Genomic DNA, 14787 nt, shown 5'->3' on the forward strand with positions numbered 1-14787 from the left:
ACAAATTTGCTGGAGTTCTTTGAGGATGTAATGAGCAGTGTGGAAGGGGGAACCAGTGGAGGTGGTGTATTTGGATTTCCAGAAGGCTTTCAATAGGGTGCCATATAAAGGGTTACTGCTCAAGATTAAAGTTTACGGGTTTGAGGTTAATATATTAGCATGGATAGAGGGTCGGCTAACTAACAGAAGACAGATAAGTGGGTCATTTTGCATTTGGCAAACGGTGACTAGTGGGGTGTCGCAGGGATCGGCCTCAACTATTTAGAATCTATATTAATGATTTGGATGAAGGGACTGAGTGTAATGTAGCCAGGTTTGCTGATGATACAAAGATAATGGGAAAGCAAATTGGAGGAGGACACAAACAATCTGCAAATAGATGTAGACAGGCTAAGTGAGTGGGTTAATATTTGGGAGATTGAGTATAACGTGGGAAAGTGTGAGGTTATCCACTTTGGCAGGAAAAATAAAAATACAATTTATTATTTAAATGGAGAGCTATTACAAAATGCTGCAGTACAGAGGGACCTGGTTGTCCTTGTGTGTGAAACACAAAAATTATTATGCAGATACAGCAAGTAATTATGAAGCCAATAGAAATGTTGGCCTTTATTGAAAGGGGGATGGAGGATAAAAGCAGGGAAGTCCTGCTACAACTGTACAGGGTATTGGTGAGACCACACTTGGAGTACTACGTACAGTTTTAATCTCCTTACTTCAGGAGGGATATACTTGCATTGGAGACAGTTCAGAGAAGCTTCACTAGTTTGACTCCTGAGATGAAGGGGTTGACTTATGGGGATAGTTTGAGTAGGTTGGGCGTATACTCATTGGAGTTTAGAAGAATGAGAGGTGATCTTATTGAAACATATGATACTCAGGGGACTCGACAAGGTGGATGCAGAGAGGATGTTTCCACTTGTAGGGAATCTAGAACTAGTGGGCATAGTTTAAGAAAATGGGATTTAGAACTGAGATGAGGAGAGATTTCTACACTCAGAGGGTCGTAAATCGGTGGAATTCTCAGCCGAGAGAGCTGTGGGTCGCTGAATATATTTAAGGTGGGGATCGACAGATTTTTGAACGATAATGGAGTGAAGGGTTATGGGGAGTGGGCAGCGAAGTGATCTTATTAAATGGCACAGCAGGTTCGCGTAGCTAATGGCCTGCTCCTGCTCCTATTTCTTATCTTTCTTAAAGAGTTAATGAGAGATGCAATCACAATCAGCGTTATTTTTAATCTGAGCATTTTCCCTTTGATTAATTGGTCAAATATCCAGAATATTAAACTCCTGCTCAGTTATAGGGGGAATCAATATCAGCAGAAAGAAAACCTAACTGTCAGAATGGACACGATTCAGTCTGGGACAACAGCAGAATCCAAACCCTGCAGTCACTTGTGAACTCGCTGGTGTGCCAGCAGGTGTGTTTACAGAGTGAATCCCTTCCCACACTGAGAGCAGGTGAATAGTCACTCCCCAGTGTGAACTCGCTGGTGTATCAGCAGGTTGGATAATGCAGTGAATCCCTTCCCACACTCAGAGCAAGTGAATGGCCTCTCTCCAGTGTGAACTCGCTGGTGTGTCAGCAGGTTGGATAATGCAGTGAATCCCTTCCCACACTCAGAACAAGTGAATGGCCTCTCTCCAGTGTGAACTCGCTGGTGTGTCAGCAGGTGGGATAACCGAGTGAATCCCTTCCCACACACGGAGCAGGTGAATGGCCTCTCCCCAGTGTGAACTCGCTGGTGTGTCAGCAGGTTGGCTGACTGAGTGAATCCCTTCCCACACACGGAGCAGGTGAATGGCCTCTCTCCAGTGTGAACTCGCTGGTGTATCAGCAGGTTGGATGACTGAGTGAATCCCTTCCCACACACGGAGCAGGTGAACGGCCTCTCCCCACTGTGAACTTGCTGGTGTGCAACCAGATCGGATGACTGAGTGAATCCCTTCCCACAGTCAGAGCAAGTGAGCGGCCTCTCTCCATTGTGAACTAGCTGGTGCCTCAGCAGGGTGAATGACCGCGTGAATCCCTTCCCACACTCAGAGCAGGTGAATGGCCTCTCCCCAGTGTGAGCTCGCTGGTGTCTCAGCAGGATGCGTGAAGTAGTGAATGCCTTCCCGCACTTGGAGCAGATGAACGGCCTCTCCCCAGTGTGAACTCGCTGGTGCCTCAGCAGGGTGGATGAGGTCGTGAATCCCTTCCCACACTCAGAGCAAGTGAATGGCCTCTCCCCAGTGTGAGATCGCTGGTGTATCAGCAGGTGGGATGACTGAGTGAATGCCTTCCCACACTCGGAGCAGGTGAATGGCCTCTCCCCGGTGTGAACTCGCTGGTGTGTCAGCAGGTGGGATGACTGAGTGAATCTCTTCCAACACTCAGAGCAGGTGAATGGCCTCTCCCCAGTGTTAGTGCCCAGATGAACTTCCAGCTCAGATGGGTCATTGAATCTCTTCCCATAGTCCCCATATTCCCATGGTTTCTCCATGGTGTGGGTGTCCTTGCGTCTCTCCAGATGTGATGATCAGTTGAAGCCTCGTCCACACACAGAACACATGTATGGTTTCTTCCCGCTGTCAATCGCGCAATATTTTTTCAGGCTGTGTAACTGGTTAAAGCTCTTTCTACACTCAGTGCACTGGAACTCTCACTCGGTGGTGTGTGTGTCTCGGTGCTTTTCCAGTCAGACTGATGATTGAAATCTGTTTCCACAGACAGAACAGACAAACATTTCACCTTCCACTTTCAAAGGCCAATGATATTCAGGCCCTGATGAATCGAGTAATTCCATCAGATCTTGATGTGATGTTTGGTTTGAGTGTCCCGATAACAAATCCTGCCCTTCGAATAACCTGGAAAAGGAGTTTACACAAATCATTACAGCAAGTAAAGGCCATTAATTCACAACCGACAAATTTAGATTGTATGGAACATTATTTCCTCTCTTGTTCCTCCAAAGCTGTAAATCCCCGTTCCATACACTCTTCCCCAATCCCTGTCCTGAAATTGAAGCACGTCGCCCGTCTGAAGGCTGCTTGTCCTCCCTCCCAATTATCATCACCAACTCTGGCTGGGTTCAGTTCTACACTCACTGGTTCCCCTCCCCTGAATGTGCTGACTCTGGCTGGGTTCAGTTCTACACTCACTGGTTCCCCTCCCCTGAATTTGCTGACTCTGGCTGGGTTTAGTTCCACACTCACTGGTTCCGCTCCCCTGAATTTGCTGACTCTGGCTGGGTTCAGTTCTACACTCACTGGTTCCGCTCCTCTGAATGTGCTGACTCTGGCTGGGTACAGTTCCGGAGATGAGGGTTTGTCTCATGAGGATGGGTTGAGCCGATACATGTTGCGATTCAGAAGAATGAGATGTAATTTTATTGAAACATACGATAACGAAGGGGATCGAAAAAGTGGACGCAGAGAGGATATTTCCACTCATAGGGATTCTAAAACCAGGGGGCATAGTCGCAGAATAAGGGGCCGACCGTTTAAAAACTGAGATGAGGAGAAATTTCTTCGCTCAGAGGGTTGCAAATCTGTGCAATTCGCTGCCTCAGAGAGCTGTGGAGGCTGGGGACATGGAATATATTTACGGTGGTGTTGGACAGATGTTTGAGCGATAAGGGAGTGAAGGGTGACGGGGAGCGGGCGGGGAAGTGGAGCTGAGTCCATGATCGGATCAGCCCATGGTCTGACTGAATGGCGGAGCATGACTCCAGGGGGCCAAATGGCCCGCTCCTGCTCCTATTTCTTCTGTTCTGGTGGGATAATAACCCTGGGGGACTGTCCATGGGGATTGTAACCCAGGGAGAGAACAGCTCTGGGGCTTTCGTCTTACAATTGTCTGGGACGTAAGCCGTGAGCTGAGCCCAGAGCAGTGCCTTTAGGAGAGATGGTGAGAAATCCGAGGTGTTGAGACAATAAAATGACACAAAGTTGTTGCTGCAGCCAGGCGGACCGGTTAGAAACAAGACCCTGACGCAACTCACTTCGCTCCTGCACCAAGATGGCCACGCATGCGCGTTGCGGGTCAGCGAATAAAGATGGCGGAGGGGTCCGACTGATCGTCCTGCACAAAGATGGCCGCCGTCAGCCCGCGGCCCGAGAGCGGGAGAAAGCCCCGGAAGCTGCAGCCGCCGACATTGCGGTTATTATTCCGGGCTTCCGGCGGCCACCGGTTGTTTACCAAGCCTCCCCGCTCAACCGCTGCGCCATTGCTCCGTTGCGACCCGCTGAAAACGAGTTATTTTCCGAGAGCACACGTTCACTGCGTCCTCTCCGCCATTGCACGATGCCGCGCATGCACCGAACACAGACGGGTCCCCGCGCCTGCGCACCGGGCCCCCTGTAGTCTGGGCTGGGCACATTCTCTGTCGCCGCGAATGCTGGGTAAATATGCCGCCATGGATAATCACCCCCCCATTAGTAAATTGAAGGTATTTACTATGATTGCATTGGGCACTGAACCATGTTCATTCTGGCAGTTCGACTATGATTCTGCTGGTCTTCATCACCACCCCCACCCCCCCCCCACCCACCACCATTCCTGAGCTTGAGATTAATACTCTGGATAAATAGTGAATACACCAGCTTGTTTCAAACAAGGTGTGTCGAATAATTGATTTATCCATAATCATCACCGGCAAAGGTCATAGAAACATAGAAACATAGAAAATAGGTGCAGGAGCAGGCCATTCAGCCCTTCTAACCTGCACCGCCATTCAATGAGTTCATGGCTGAACATGAAACTTCAGTACCCTCTTCCTGCTTTCTCACCATACCCCTTGATCCCCCGAGTAGTAAGGACTTCATCGAACTCCTATTTGAATATATTTAGTGAATTAGCCTCAACTACTTTCTGTGGGAGAGAATTCCACAGGTTCACCACTCTCTGGGTGAAGAAGTTTCTCCTCATCTCGGTCCTAAATGGCTTCCCCCTTATCCTCAGACTGTGACCCCCATGGTTCTGGACTTCCCCAACATTGGGAACATTCTTTCTGCATCTAACCTGTCTAAACCCGTCAGAATTTTAAAGGTTTCTATGAGGTCACCTCTCATTCTTCTGAACTCCAGTGAATAAAAGCCCAGCTGATCCAGTCTTTCTTGATAGGTCAGTCCCACCATCCCGGGAATCAGTCTGGTGAACCTTCGCTGCACTCCCTCAATAGCAAGAATGTCCTTCCTCAAGTTAGGAGACCAAAACTGTACACAATAATCCAGGTGTGGCCTCACCAAGGCCCTGTACAACTGTAGCAACACCTCCCTGCCCCTGTACTCAAGTCCCCTCGCTATGAAGGCCAACATGCCATTTGTTTTCTTAACCGCCTGCTGTACCTGCATGCCAACCTTCAATGACTGATGTACCATGACACCCAGGTCTCGTTGCACCTTCCCTTTTCCTAATCTGTCACCATTCAGATAATAGTCTGTCTCTCTATTTTTACCACCAAAGTGGATAACCTCACATTTATCCACATTATACTTCATCTGCCATGCAGTTACCCACTCACCTAACCTATCCAAGTCACTCTGCAGCCTAATAGCATCCTCCTCGCAGGTCACACTGCCACCCAACTTAGTGTCATCCGCAAATTTGGAGATACTACATTTAATCCCCTCGTCCCTGGAACTCGAGGAAGACTTGCTTCCACCCGAAAGCAAGTTCTTTGGTGGTTGAACAGTCCAACCCGAGAGCCACAGACCCTGTCACAGGTTGGACAGATATTCGTCGGGGAAAGTTGGGCGTGGCACTGATTTACCACACGCTCCTTCCGCTGCCTGCGGCTGACCTCTTCAAGCTTGCAGCATTGAGATTTGAACAGCTCAATGCCCTCCTGGATGCACTTTCTCCACCTAGGGTGGTCTTCGGCCAAGGTCTCCACAGCGTTAGTGCTAATGTCGCACTGCACCAGGGAGGTTTTGAGGGTGTCCTTGTAATGTTTCTACTGCCCACCATTGTCTCATTTGCTCTGTAGGAGCTCCGCATATAGCAGTTGCTTAGGGAGTCTCGTGTCTGGCATGCGAACTAAGTGGCCAGCCCAGCAAAGCTGATCGAGTGTGGTTGGTGCTTCAACGCTGGGGATGTTGACCTGGGCAAGGACACTGGTGATGGTGCATCTGTCCTCCCAGGGGATCTGCAGGATCTTGCGGAGACATCGTTGGTGATATATCTCCAGTGACTTGATGTGTCTTCTGTAAGTCGTCCATGCCTCTGATCCGTACAGGAGGGTGAGTATTACTGCAGCCCTGCAGACCATGGGTTTCGTCGTAGATTTGAGGGCCTGGTCTTCGAACAAATGTGGGTACAGTACCCCCAGAAACACTTACAATCAGGGGAAATCTTATCGAAAGGAGAAGCAAACACTTATTGTGTACTCCTGACTGGTCGAGATATTCCTCTCCTTGTTGACAAGGGTAAATTGACTAAACGAGGCTTAATTAACATACCTATGTTCCCTCCCACAGGAATTCTCCCCAAAATGGCAACTTCCCAACTCGTGCTGGCCAGACTCTGTGTCTCGTTATCTGTGGCTGTGCTACTTCCATCCTCAAACACAGCATGGGATGGCCGTACAGGGTGGTGGTTAGCTAACACTGATCGTACACAAGACAATTACTAACCTTCCTTCCACTGCAGACCTAACTCTGATCGTTGTCGTACTCGTCGCGTTATTACTGCTTGAATGTATTCTAAGGTGTAGATTGCGGCCGTTGCTTGAGCGCACTCAACGTGTAACTGATGCATTACGCCTTCAACTTGATTATATTGCTTATAGTGTCTAAATTTCATGGCTGGATTGTATTGTATGGGGTTAATCACATCGGGTTAATTGTGATATTTAGTCATTCATTGGGTACCTCTGCTCCCATGCCCCGTAGAATGTTGTTGCTATTTCGAGAGAGAGAGCGGGAAGCGACCTTGAGACGCACACCAGCTGGTTATGAGATGGTCCACGGCTCGAGGTCTCATGCTTTGTGGACGAGCACCTGGGGCTTTACAGATTAGGAGTTGGCCATAAGCCATATGCACCCATGTTTTGTTCAGTAGTATGTTTATTTGATAGTATAAAGGTACAGCACTGTCCCGTAGCTCTTTGAACTTCACCTTGGACCGTGATTCGCGAGCGGTGCTGAGACCCGCAATGCTCCAGACCAGCCGTCGCTTGTGGAGGTCTCGACGGGCGGAAGGCCGTGAGCGTTGTTGCATGTTATCATACTTCTCTTTTCTTCGTAAACTGTATTATTAATGGTCCTTTTTTCTCAGTAAAGGTATCTTATTCTTTACTTCATTTGACTTGTCTCTTATTTAACATTCATCCAGATCCCGAACCTGGGTCTATTATTTTCGATCAAAAACATCAACTAATAAAGGCATATGCCTTCTTAAGCACGTTATCTAGCTGGCCTGCTAGCTTCAGGAATATGTGGACCTGCACTCCAAGGCCACTTTTTTTCTTCTACACTTTTCCGTGTCCGACCATTTAATATGTATTCCCTTGCCTTGTTCCACCTCCCTAAATGCATTACGTCACACTTATCCGGATTGAATTCCATTTGCCACTGATCTGCCCAGCTGACCAGTACATTGATATCTTCCTACAGTCTGTAGCTTTCGTCTTCATTATCGACCGTACAGCCTATTATAGTGTAATCTGTAAACTCCTTAATATACTCCCAATATTCAAGCCCAGGTGATTTTTATATACCACAAAAAGCAAGGGACCCAAAACTGAGCCCTATCGAACCCTATTGGACACAGCTTTCTGGTCTCAAAAACACCCATCAACAAACACCCTTTGCTTCCTGCCTCTGAACCAATGTTGGATCCAGCTTATCACTTAACCCTCGATTCCCTGGGCAATTACTGTCGTGGCAAGTCTACCTGTGCCTCCTTTTCAAAAGCTTTGCTAAAATCCATATACACTATATCATACTACATGTATTGGGCCTTTGAGCAGTGGGAATGTAATTAAAAACACTGCTCTGAGGTTATACCTGGCAATTTGTGGGGATTCGTTTGTTGCACACCGGGACCAGAGAATCGCCTCTCATAGAAACATAGAAACATAGAAACATAGAAAATAGGTGCAGGAGTAGGCCATTCGGCCCTTCTAGTCTGCACCGCCTTTCAATGACTTCATGGCTGAACATGCAACTTCAGTACCCCGTTCCTGCTTTCTCACCATATCCCTTGATACCCCTAGTAGTAAGTACTTCATCTAACTCGTTTTTGAATATATTTAGTGAATTGGCCTCAACAACTTTCTGTGGTAGAGAATTCCACAGGTTCACCACTCTCTGGGTGAAGAAATTCCTCCTCATCTCGGTCCTAAATGGCTTACCCCTTATCCTTATACTGTGTCCCCTGGTTCTGGACTTCCCCAACATTGGGAACATTCTTCCTGCATCTAACCTGTCCAGTCCCGTCAGAATTTTAAATGTTTCTATGAGGTCCCCTCTCATTCTTCTCAACTTCAGTGAATACAAGCCCAGTTGATCCAGTCTTTCTTGATAGGTCAGTCCCGCCTTCCTGGGAATCAGTCTGGTGAACCTTCGGTGCACTTCCTCAATAGCAAGAATGTCCTTCTTCAGGTTACGAGATCAAAACTGTACACAATACTCCAGGTGTGGCCTCACCAAGGCCCTGCACAACAGTAGCATAGTCCCATGTATAATAGTTGTACATTACCTTATGGTTATGTTACTGGGCTAGTACATCAGCAATCTAATGACCCGGATATATTAGATCAAATTACACCACGGCAGCGGGGAAATTTAAATAGAGTTAATTAAATAAATCTGGAATAAAAGGTTAGTATCATGTCACTACCAAATTGTCGTTAAAGCCCATCTGGTTCACGAATGTCCTTTACGGATGGAAATCTGCCATTCTTACTTGATCTGCCCTATATGTGAATCCAGACCCACAGCAATGTGATTGGCGCTTAACAGCCCTGTGAAACAGCCTAGCAAGCCACTCCATTGAACCAAACCGCTGTAAAGACGTACATTGAGGCAGTACCTTCACCTCGCGACTGCAGCATTTTAAGCAGGCAGCTTCCCACCAGCGTCTCAATGCTGGCCTTGGCCGCGGCGCCCAGGTCCCAGGAAGGAATACAAAAATAACAGTTGCAGCTGAATTAAAGGTTATTGAAATATAAACCACTGATAAACTTATGACGAAGCGTTATAAGTGTTTACACGTCAAGTTTCGTAAGATTAATTCAAATTGAATATTTTGTGTGTTATGTCAGAATGAAGCTTCTCAGTGGTCACCGGATCCAGCGCCCTGCAGTCGGTCAAGGGATCAATTCATGAAACTGAGGGCGGTATTTGTCCCGATAGTTTCTAGATTTGTTTCCGTACTCGTTCAACACAATCACCTGATTATTGTGGGGAAATTATATTAACATAAAATAAAAGACTACTTTTCAGTCCAGTAAACAGGAACTGGTTTGATTAAATGACGTGTTTGTTCACATTTTATAACGTTTCAAAAATGTCAAGATGTTGCAAAGCAGATATTTTACATCAAATGCAATATTTTACCATCAATTAAAATGGTTATTGTTAGCAGTAACAGGTTTAGACGGTTTTAAGATAATCATATTCCACAGGTGACCGTGTCCATTTATAACAATGTGAATATTTTATCGGTGTACTTCTGTAGATGAGGCGCTGCTGTATATTCTCTGCAGTTGGAACAGAAGGTGGATTCAGTAAATCCGCAGCGTCAGGTCTGGTGGTGTCAAATAAATCAGTTACTGGAATCCTATGTTCATGGTCAGAACAAGTGGTGAATGTTCAGGGTTCATCTTCTTTTTAGCTAAACCCAGAACATGTGATGTTGGTTTTGTAACTTCCCTTTTCAGTTATTTTCGCTGAGTGATTTCCTCTGTTGCCAGGGTAACACTCTGTCAGATCTCAGCACAAGAGGAAATATCTCCAATTTATATCCGAGAGACCGTGAATCACTCAGTGTAAACTGCTGTCTGTGAGGTCAGCGGACCAGGCGTTGGGACCTCTTCTGGATATCTGGAATAATTATAATACAATGGTCACAATATTAAAATAAGAGCATACAGCTGTTGTGCGGGAGCAGTAGGTTTTACAGATACGCATAATTCGTGATACCCCCTCTTGCCGTGATTTAATGATACTTATATTGATAAAGCCTGTTTCACCCCTTTTTCAAAAGAGAAATTGATCAAACGCATTGGTTCGCTCATTTGCACATGCCCGCCTGCCGTTCTGGCCTCTTCCTCCAAATACAATGGAAATAGTTTCCAATTGATCAGTGCAACTTTGAGCAATGCCATCGGTATTCACCAGTAATTAATTAATTCTTGTTTGTAAAGCACCGTTCCTGCAAGATTCACACTTACTGTGAGCCCAACTAATCTCGTGTCACATTCATTTCCTGCTACCACTCAGACATCAAGGTTTAGTGAAATGTTTAACTAGTTGCTAATGGCAGAAGATCTGCTAGTTCTATTTACAAGAGACACGTTTTATTCTTCATACAACTGTTGAGAGAAATCCTTTATGCAAGTGAGTGTAATATTGGTTGCAGGCAATTAACAAGTGCTGGATATATCGGGCAGTACAAGCCCAAAGACAGATAGGAATAACTGGTCTCCATTCAGGCCCTCTATCCTCTTCCAAATATAAGTTAGATGAGAGCAGACGTTGCCTGGCTCTGTTGCGCAGGCGCACTCTTGCTTCCTTGCCCTCACGCAGGCTCAGTATAGCTCCCTGCCGTCTATCCTGAGAGGCCCAGTCATGGGTCAGTTTGCCTTCTGTGACTGGCGGCTCGGGGCCAACTGTGTGACACGGTAAGCAAGTCACTGTTCGCCGGGATACAGGCCGTCACTTTCTTACTGAATTAACTCGGCTCTATTCAGGACAAAGCTCTGACAGTGCGCCTGCACAGTTCCAATATTTTGTAAAAAAAAAGGGAGGGATTTTAAAGTTTAACACTGCTGGTGCGGGATATAAACCCCAGGGAATGGACTGAACCAGGACATAATTCAGGGAATGGTCCGAGATATAAACCGCAGGGAATATACTGAAACGGGACATACTAAAAGGAATGGTCCGAGATATAAACCCCAGGGAATGTACTGAACCAGGACATAATACAGGAGGTGGTCCGGGATATAAACCCCAGGTAATGTACTGAACCAGGACATAATACAGGGGGTGGTCCGATATATAAACCCCAGGGAATGTACTGAACCAGGACATAATACAGGGGGTGGTCCGAGATATAAACCGCAGGGAATGTACTGAACGAGGACATAATAAAGGGAATGGTCCGATATATAAACCCCAGGGAATGTACTGAACGAGGACATAATACAGAAGCTGGTCCGGGATATAAAGCCCAGGGAATGTACTGAACCAAGACATAATACAGGGGGTGGTCGGGATATAAACCCCAGGGAATGTACTGAACCAGGACATAATACAGGGGGTGGTCCGGGATATAAACGCCAGGGAATGTACTGAACCGGGACATAATACAGGGAATGGTCCGAGATATAGACCCCAGGGATTATACTGAACCAGTACGTAATACAGAGAATGGTCGGGGATATAAACCACAGGGAGTGTACTGACCGAATCACAATACAAGTGATTGACCAGGATACATACCAGTGAAAATGCGGAATTCGTATTGGTCAGACATTAACTCTGAGGAAAAACACCAAATTAAGCACTCAGCCTTGGAGCTGATGGTTTACAGAGATAGAATGAAACTGTCATGGAGATCCCACAGAGTGAAAACCGGTGGCCAGTGAGATCAGACAGTGTGTAACCCGGGGGCTCAGTAAGATTAGAGAGTGTGTAACCTCGGGGCCGAGTGAAATCAGACAGTGTGTAACGCGGGGGTGGGCCCAGTGAGATCAGACCTTCTGTAACCTGGGGACGATCGGCTCAGTGAGATCAGACAATGTGTTACCCGGGGGCCCAGTGAGATGAGACAGTTTGTAAACCGGGGACGATGGGCCCAGTGAGATCAGACAGTGTGTAACCCGGGGGCCCAGTGAGATCAGACAGTGTGTAACCCGGGGTCCCTGTTTAAAAACCATGTTCAAAAAGGTGTTAGATGTAGTCCTTACCACTCGGGGGATCAAAGAGTATGGCGAGAAAGCAGGAATTGGGTACTGAAGTTGCATGTTCAGCCATGAACTCATTGAATGAAGGTGCAGGCTCGCAGGTCCGAATGGCCTACTCCTGCACCTATGTTCTATGTTTCTTTGTTTCTAACCCGGGTGCTCAGTGAGATCAGACAGGGTGTAAACCAAGGGCCCAGTGAGATCAGACAGTGTGTATTCTTGGGGACCAGTGAGATCAAACAAGTTTTAACCCGGGGAGGATGGGCCCAGTGAGGTGAGACAGTGTCCTAACCCGGAGAGAATGGGTCCAGTTAGATCAGACAGTATGTAACCCGGGGGCCCAGTGAGATCAGACAGTGTGTAAACCTGGGGCCCAGTGAGATCAGACAGAGTATAAAGCGGGGGCCCAGTGAGATCCGACAGTGTGTAAGCCGGAGGACCCGCGAGATCAGACAGTTTGTAACCTGGGGGCCCATTGAGATCAGACAGTGTGGAACCCGGTGGCCCAGTAAGATCTGGCAGTGTGTAACCCGTGGGCCCAGTGAGATCAGACAGTGTGTAACCCGGGGAGGATGGGTCCATTGAGATCAGACAGTGAATTACACGGTGAGAATGTTATGAGTCAAGTCAGTTTGTAACCTGGGGCCCAGTAACATAAGACAGTGTTTAACGCGGGGGCCGAATGAGATCAGAGAGTGTGTAACATAGGGGCACATTGAGACCAGACAGTGTATAACCCGGGAGCCCAGTGAGTTCATACACTATGTAACATGGGGGCACATTGAGACCAGACAGTGTATAACCCGGTAGCCCAGTGAGATCAGACACTGTGTAACCTGGCGGCAAATTGAGACCAGACAGTGTGGAACCCGGGAGCCCAGTGAGATCAGAGTGTTTGGAACCCGGGAGGTTGGGCCCAGTGAGACCAGACGTGTGTAGCCCGGAGTCCCAGTGAGATCAGACAGTGTGAAACCCGGGGCCCAGTGAGATCTGACAGTGTGTAACCCGGGGGCCCAGTGACCTCAGACAGTGTGTCACCAGGGGATCCGGTGAATTCAGACAGTGTGTAACCCGGGAGCCCAGTGAGATCAGACACTGTGTTAACCGGGGGTGGGCCCAGTGAGATCATACAGTGTGTAACCCGGGGGCCCAGTGAGATCAGACAGTGTGTAACCCGGGGGTGGGCCCAGTGAGATCAGACAGTGTGTAACCCGGGGGGCCAGGGAGATCAGACAGTGTGTAACCCGGGGGCCCAGTGAGATCAGACAGTGTGTAACCCGTAGGTGGGCCCAGTGAGATCAGACAGTGTGTAACCCGGGGGTGGGCCCAGTGAGATCAGACAGTGTGTATCCCTGGGACCCAGTGAGATCAGACAGTGTATAACCCGGGGATGGGCCCAGTGAGATCAGACAGTGTGTAACCCAGTGCCCAGTGAGATCAGACAGTGTGTAACCCGGGGGTCCAGTGACTTTAGACAGTGTGTAACTCAGGGGTTCAGTGAGATCTGACAGTGTGTATTCCGGGGGTCCAGTGAGATCAGACAGTTTGTAACCTGCTCCCAGCGAGATCAGACAGTGTGTAACCTGCTGCCCAGTGAGATCAGACAGTGTGTAATCCTGGGTCCCAGTGAAATCAGACAGTTTGTAACCTGCTCTCAGTGAGATCAGACAATGTGTAACCTGCTGCCCAGTGAGATCAGACAGTGTGTAATCCGGGGTCCCAGTGAAATCAGACAGTTTGTAACCCGGGGTCCAGTGAATCAGACAGTTTGTAACCCGGGGACCCAGTGAATCAGACAGTGTGTAATCATGGGGGTGGGGGGGGCAGTGAGATCAGATAGTGTGTAACCCAGGGACCCAGTGACATCAGACAGTGTGTAACCCGGGGTCCCAGTAACATCAGACAGTGTGTAACCCGGGGACGCAGTGACATCAGACAGTGTGTAATCCGGGGGCACATTGAGACCAGGCAGTGTGGAACCCGGGAGCCCAGGGAGATCAGACATTGTGGAACCCGGGAGGATGGGCCCAGAGAGATCAAACTGTGTAAAACCCGGGGTCCCAGTGAGATAAGACAGTGTGTCAACCGGGGGCCGAGTGAGATCAGACAGTTTGCAACCGGGGGCCCATTGAGATCAAACAGTGTGGAACCCTGGGTCCCATTGAGATCAGGCAGTGTGTAACCTGGGGGCCCAGTGAGATCAGACAGTGTGTAAGCCGGGGTCCCAGTGAAATCAGACGGTGTGTAACCTGGGGTCCCATTGAGATCAGACAGAGTGCAACCCGGTGGCCCAGTGACCTTAGACAGTGTGTAACCCGGGGGTCCTGTGAAACCAGACAGTGTGTAACCCGAGGTCCGAGTGACGTCAGACAGTGTGTAACCTGGGGGCCCAGTGAGATCACAGAGTGTATAAACCGGGGGCCCAGTGACCTCAGACAGAGTGCAACCCGGTGGCCCAGTGACCTGAGACAGTGTGCAAACCGGGGGTCCGGTGAAATCAGACAGTGTGTAACCCGGGGGTGGGCCCAGTGAGATCAGACAGTGTGTAACCCGGGGGTGGGCCCAGTGAGATCAGACAGTGTGTAACCCGGGGGTGGGCCCACTGAGATCAGACAGTGTGTAACCCGGGGGTGGGCCCAGTGAGATCAGACAATGTGTAACCCGGG

At 48.3% G+C, this 14787-nt stretch overlaps 1 protein-coding gene across 1 annotated transcript; it reads right to left on the minus strand.

The window, feature by feature from the left end:
- Positions 1–12: 12 nt before the first annotated feature.
- Positions 13–4290, minus strand: LOC139241369 (zinc finger protein with KRAB and SCAN domains 7-like). Its single transcript, XM_070869972.1, has 2 exons — positions 3989–4290; positions 13–2852 (listed from the first exon to the last, which is right to left on the minus strand). The coding sequence occupies exon 2, from the start codon at positions 2486–2488 to the stop codon at positions 1472–1474; it is 1017 nt and encodes a 338-aa protein (XP_070726073.1). The 5' UTR covers positions 2489–2852; positions 3989–4290; the 3' UTR covers positions 13–1471.
- Between the last annotated feature and the right edge of the window lie 10497 nt (positions 4291–14787).

Source organism: Pristiophorus japonicus, unplaced genomic scaffold, assembly GCF_044704955.1.
Source record: "Pristiophorus japonicus isolate sPriJap1 unplaced genomic scaffold, sPriJap1.hap1 HAP1_SCAFFOLD_1056, whole genome shotgun sequence".
NCBI classification, from domain to species: domain Eukaryota; kingdom Metazoa; phylum Chordata; class Chondrichthyes; family Pristiophoridae; genus Pristiophorus; species Pristiophorus japonicus.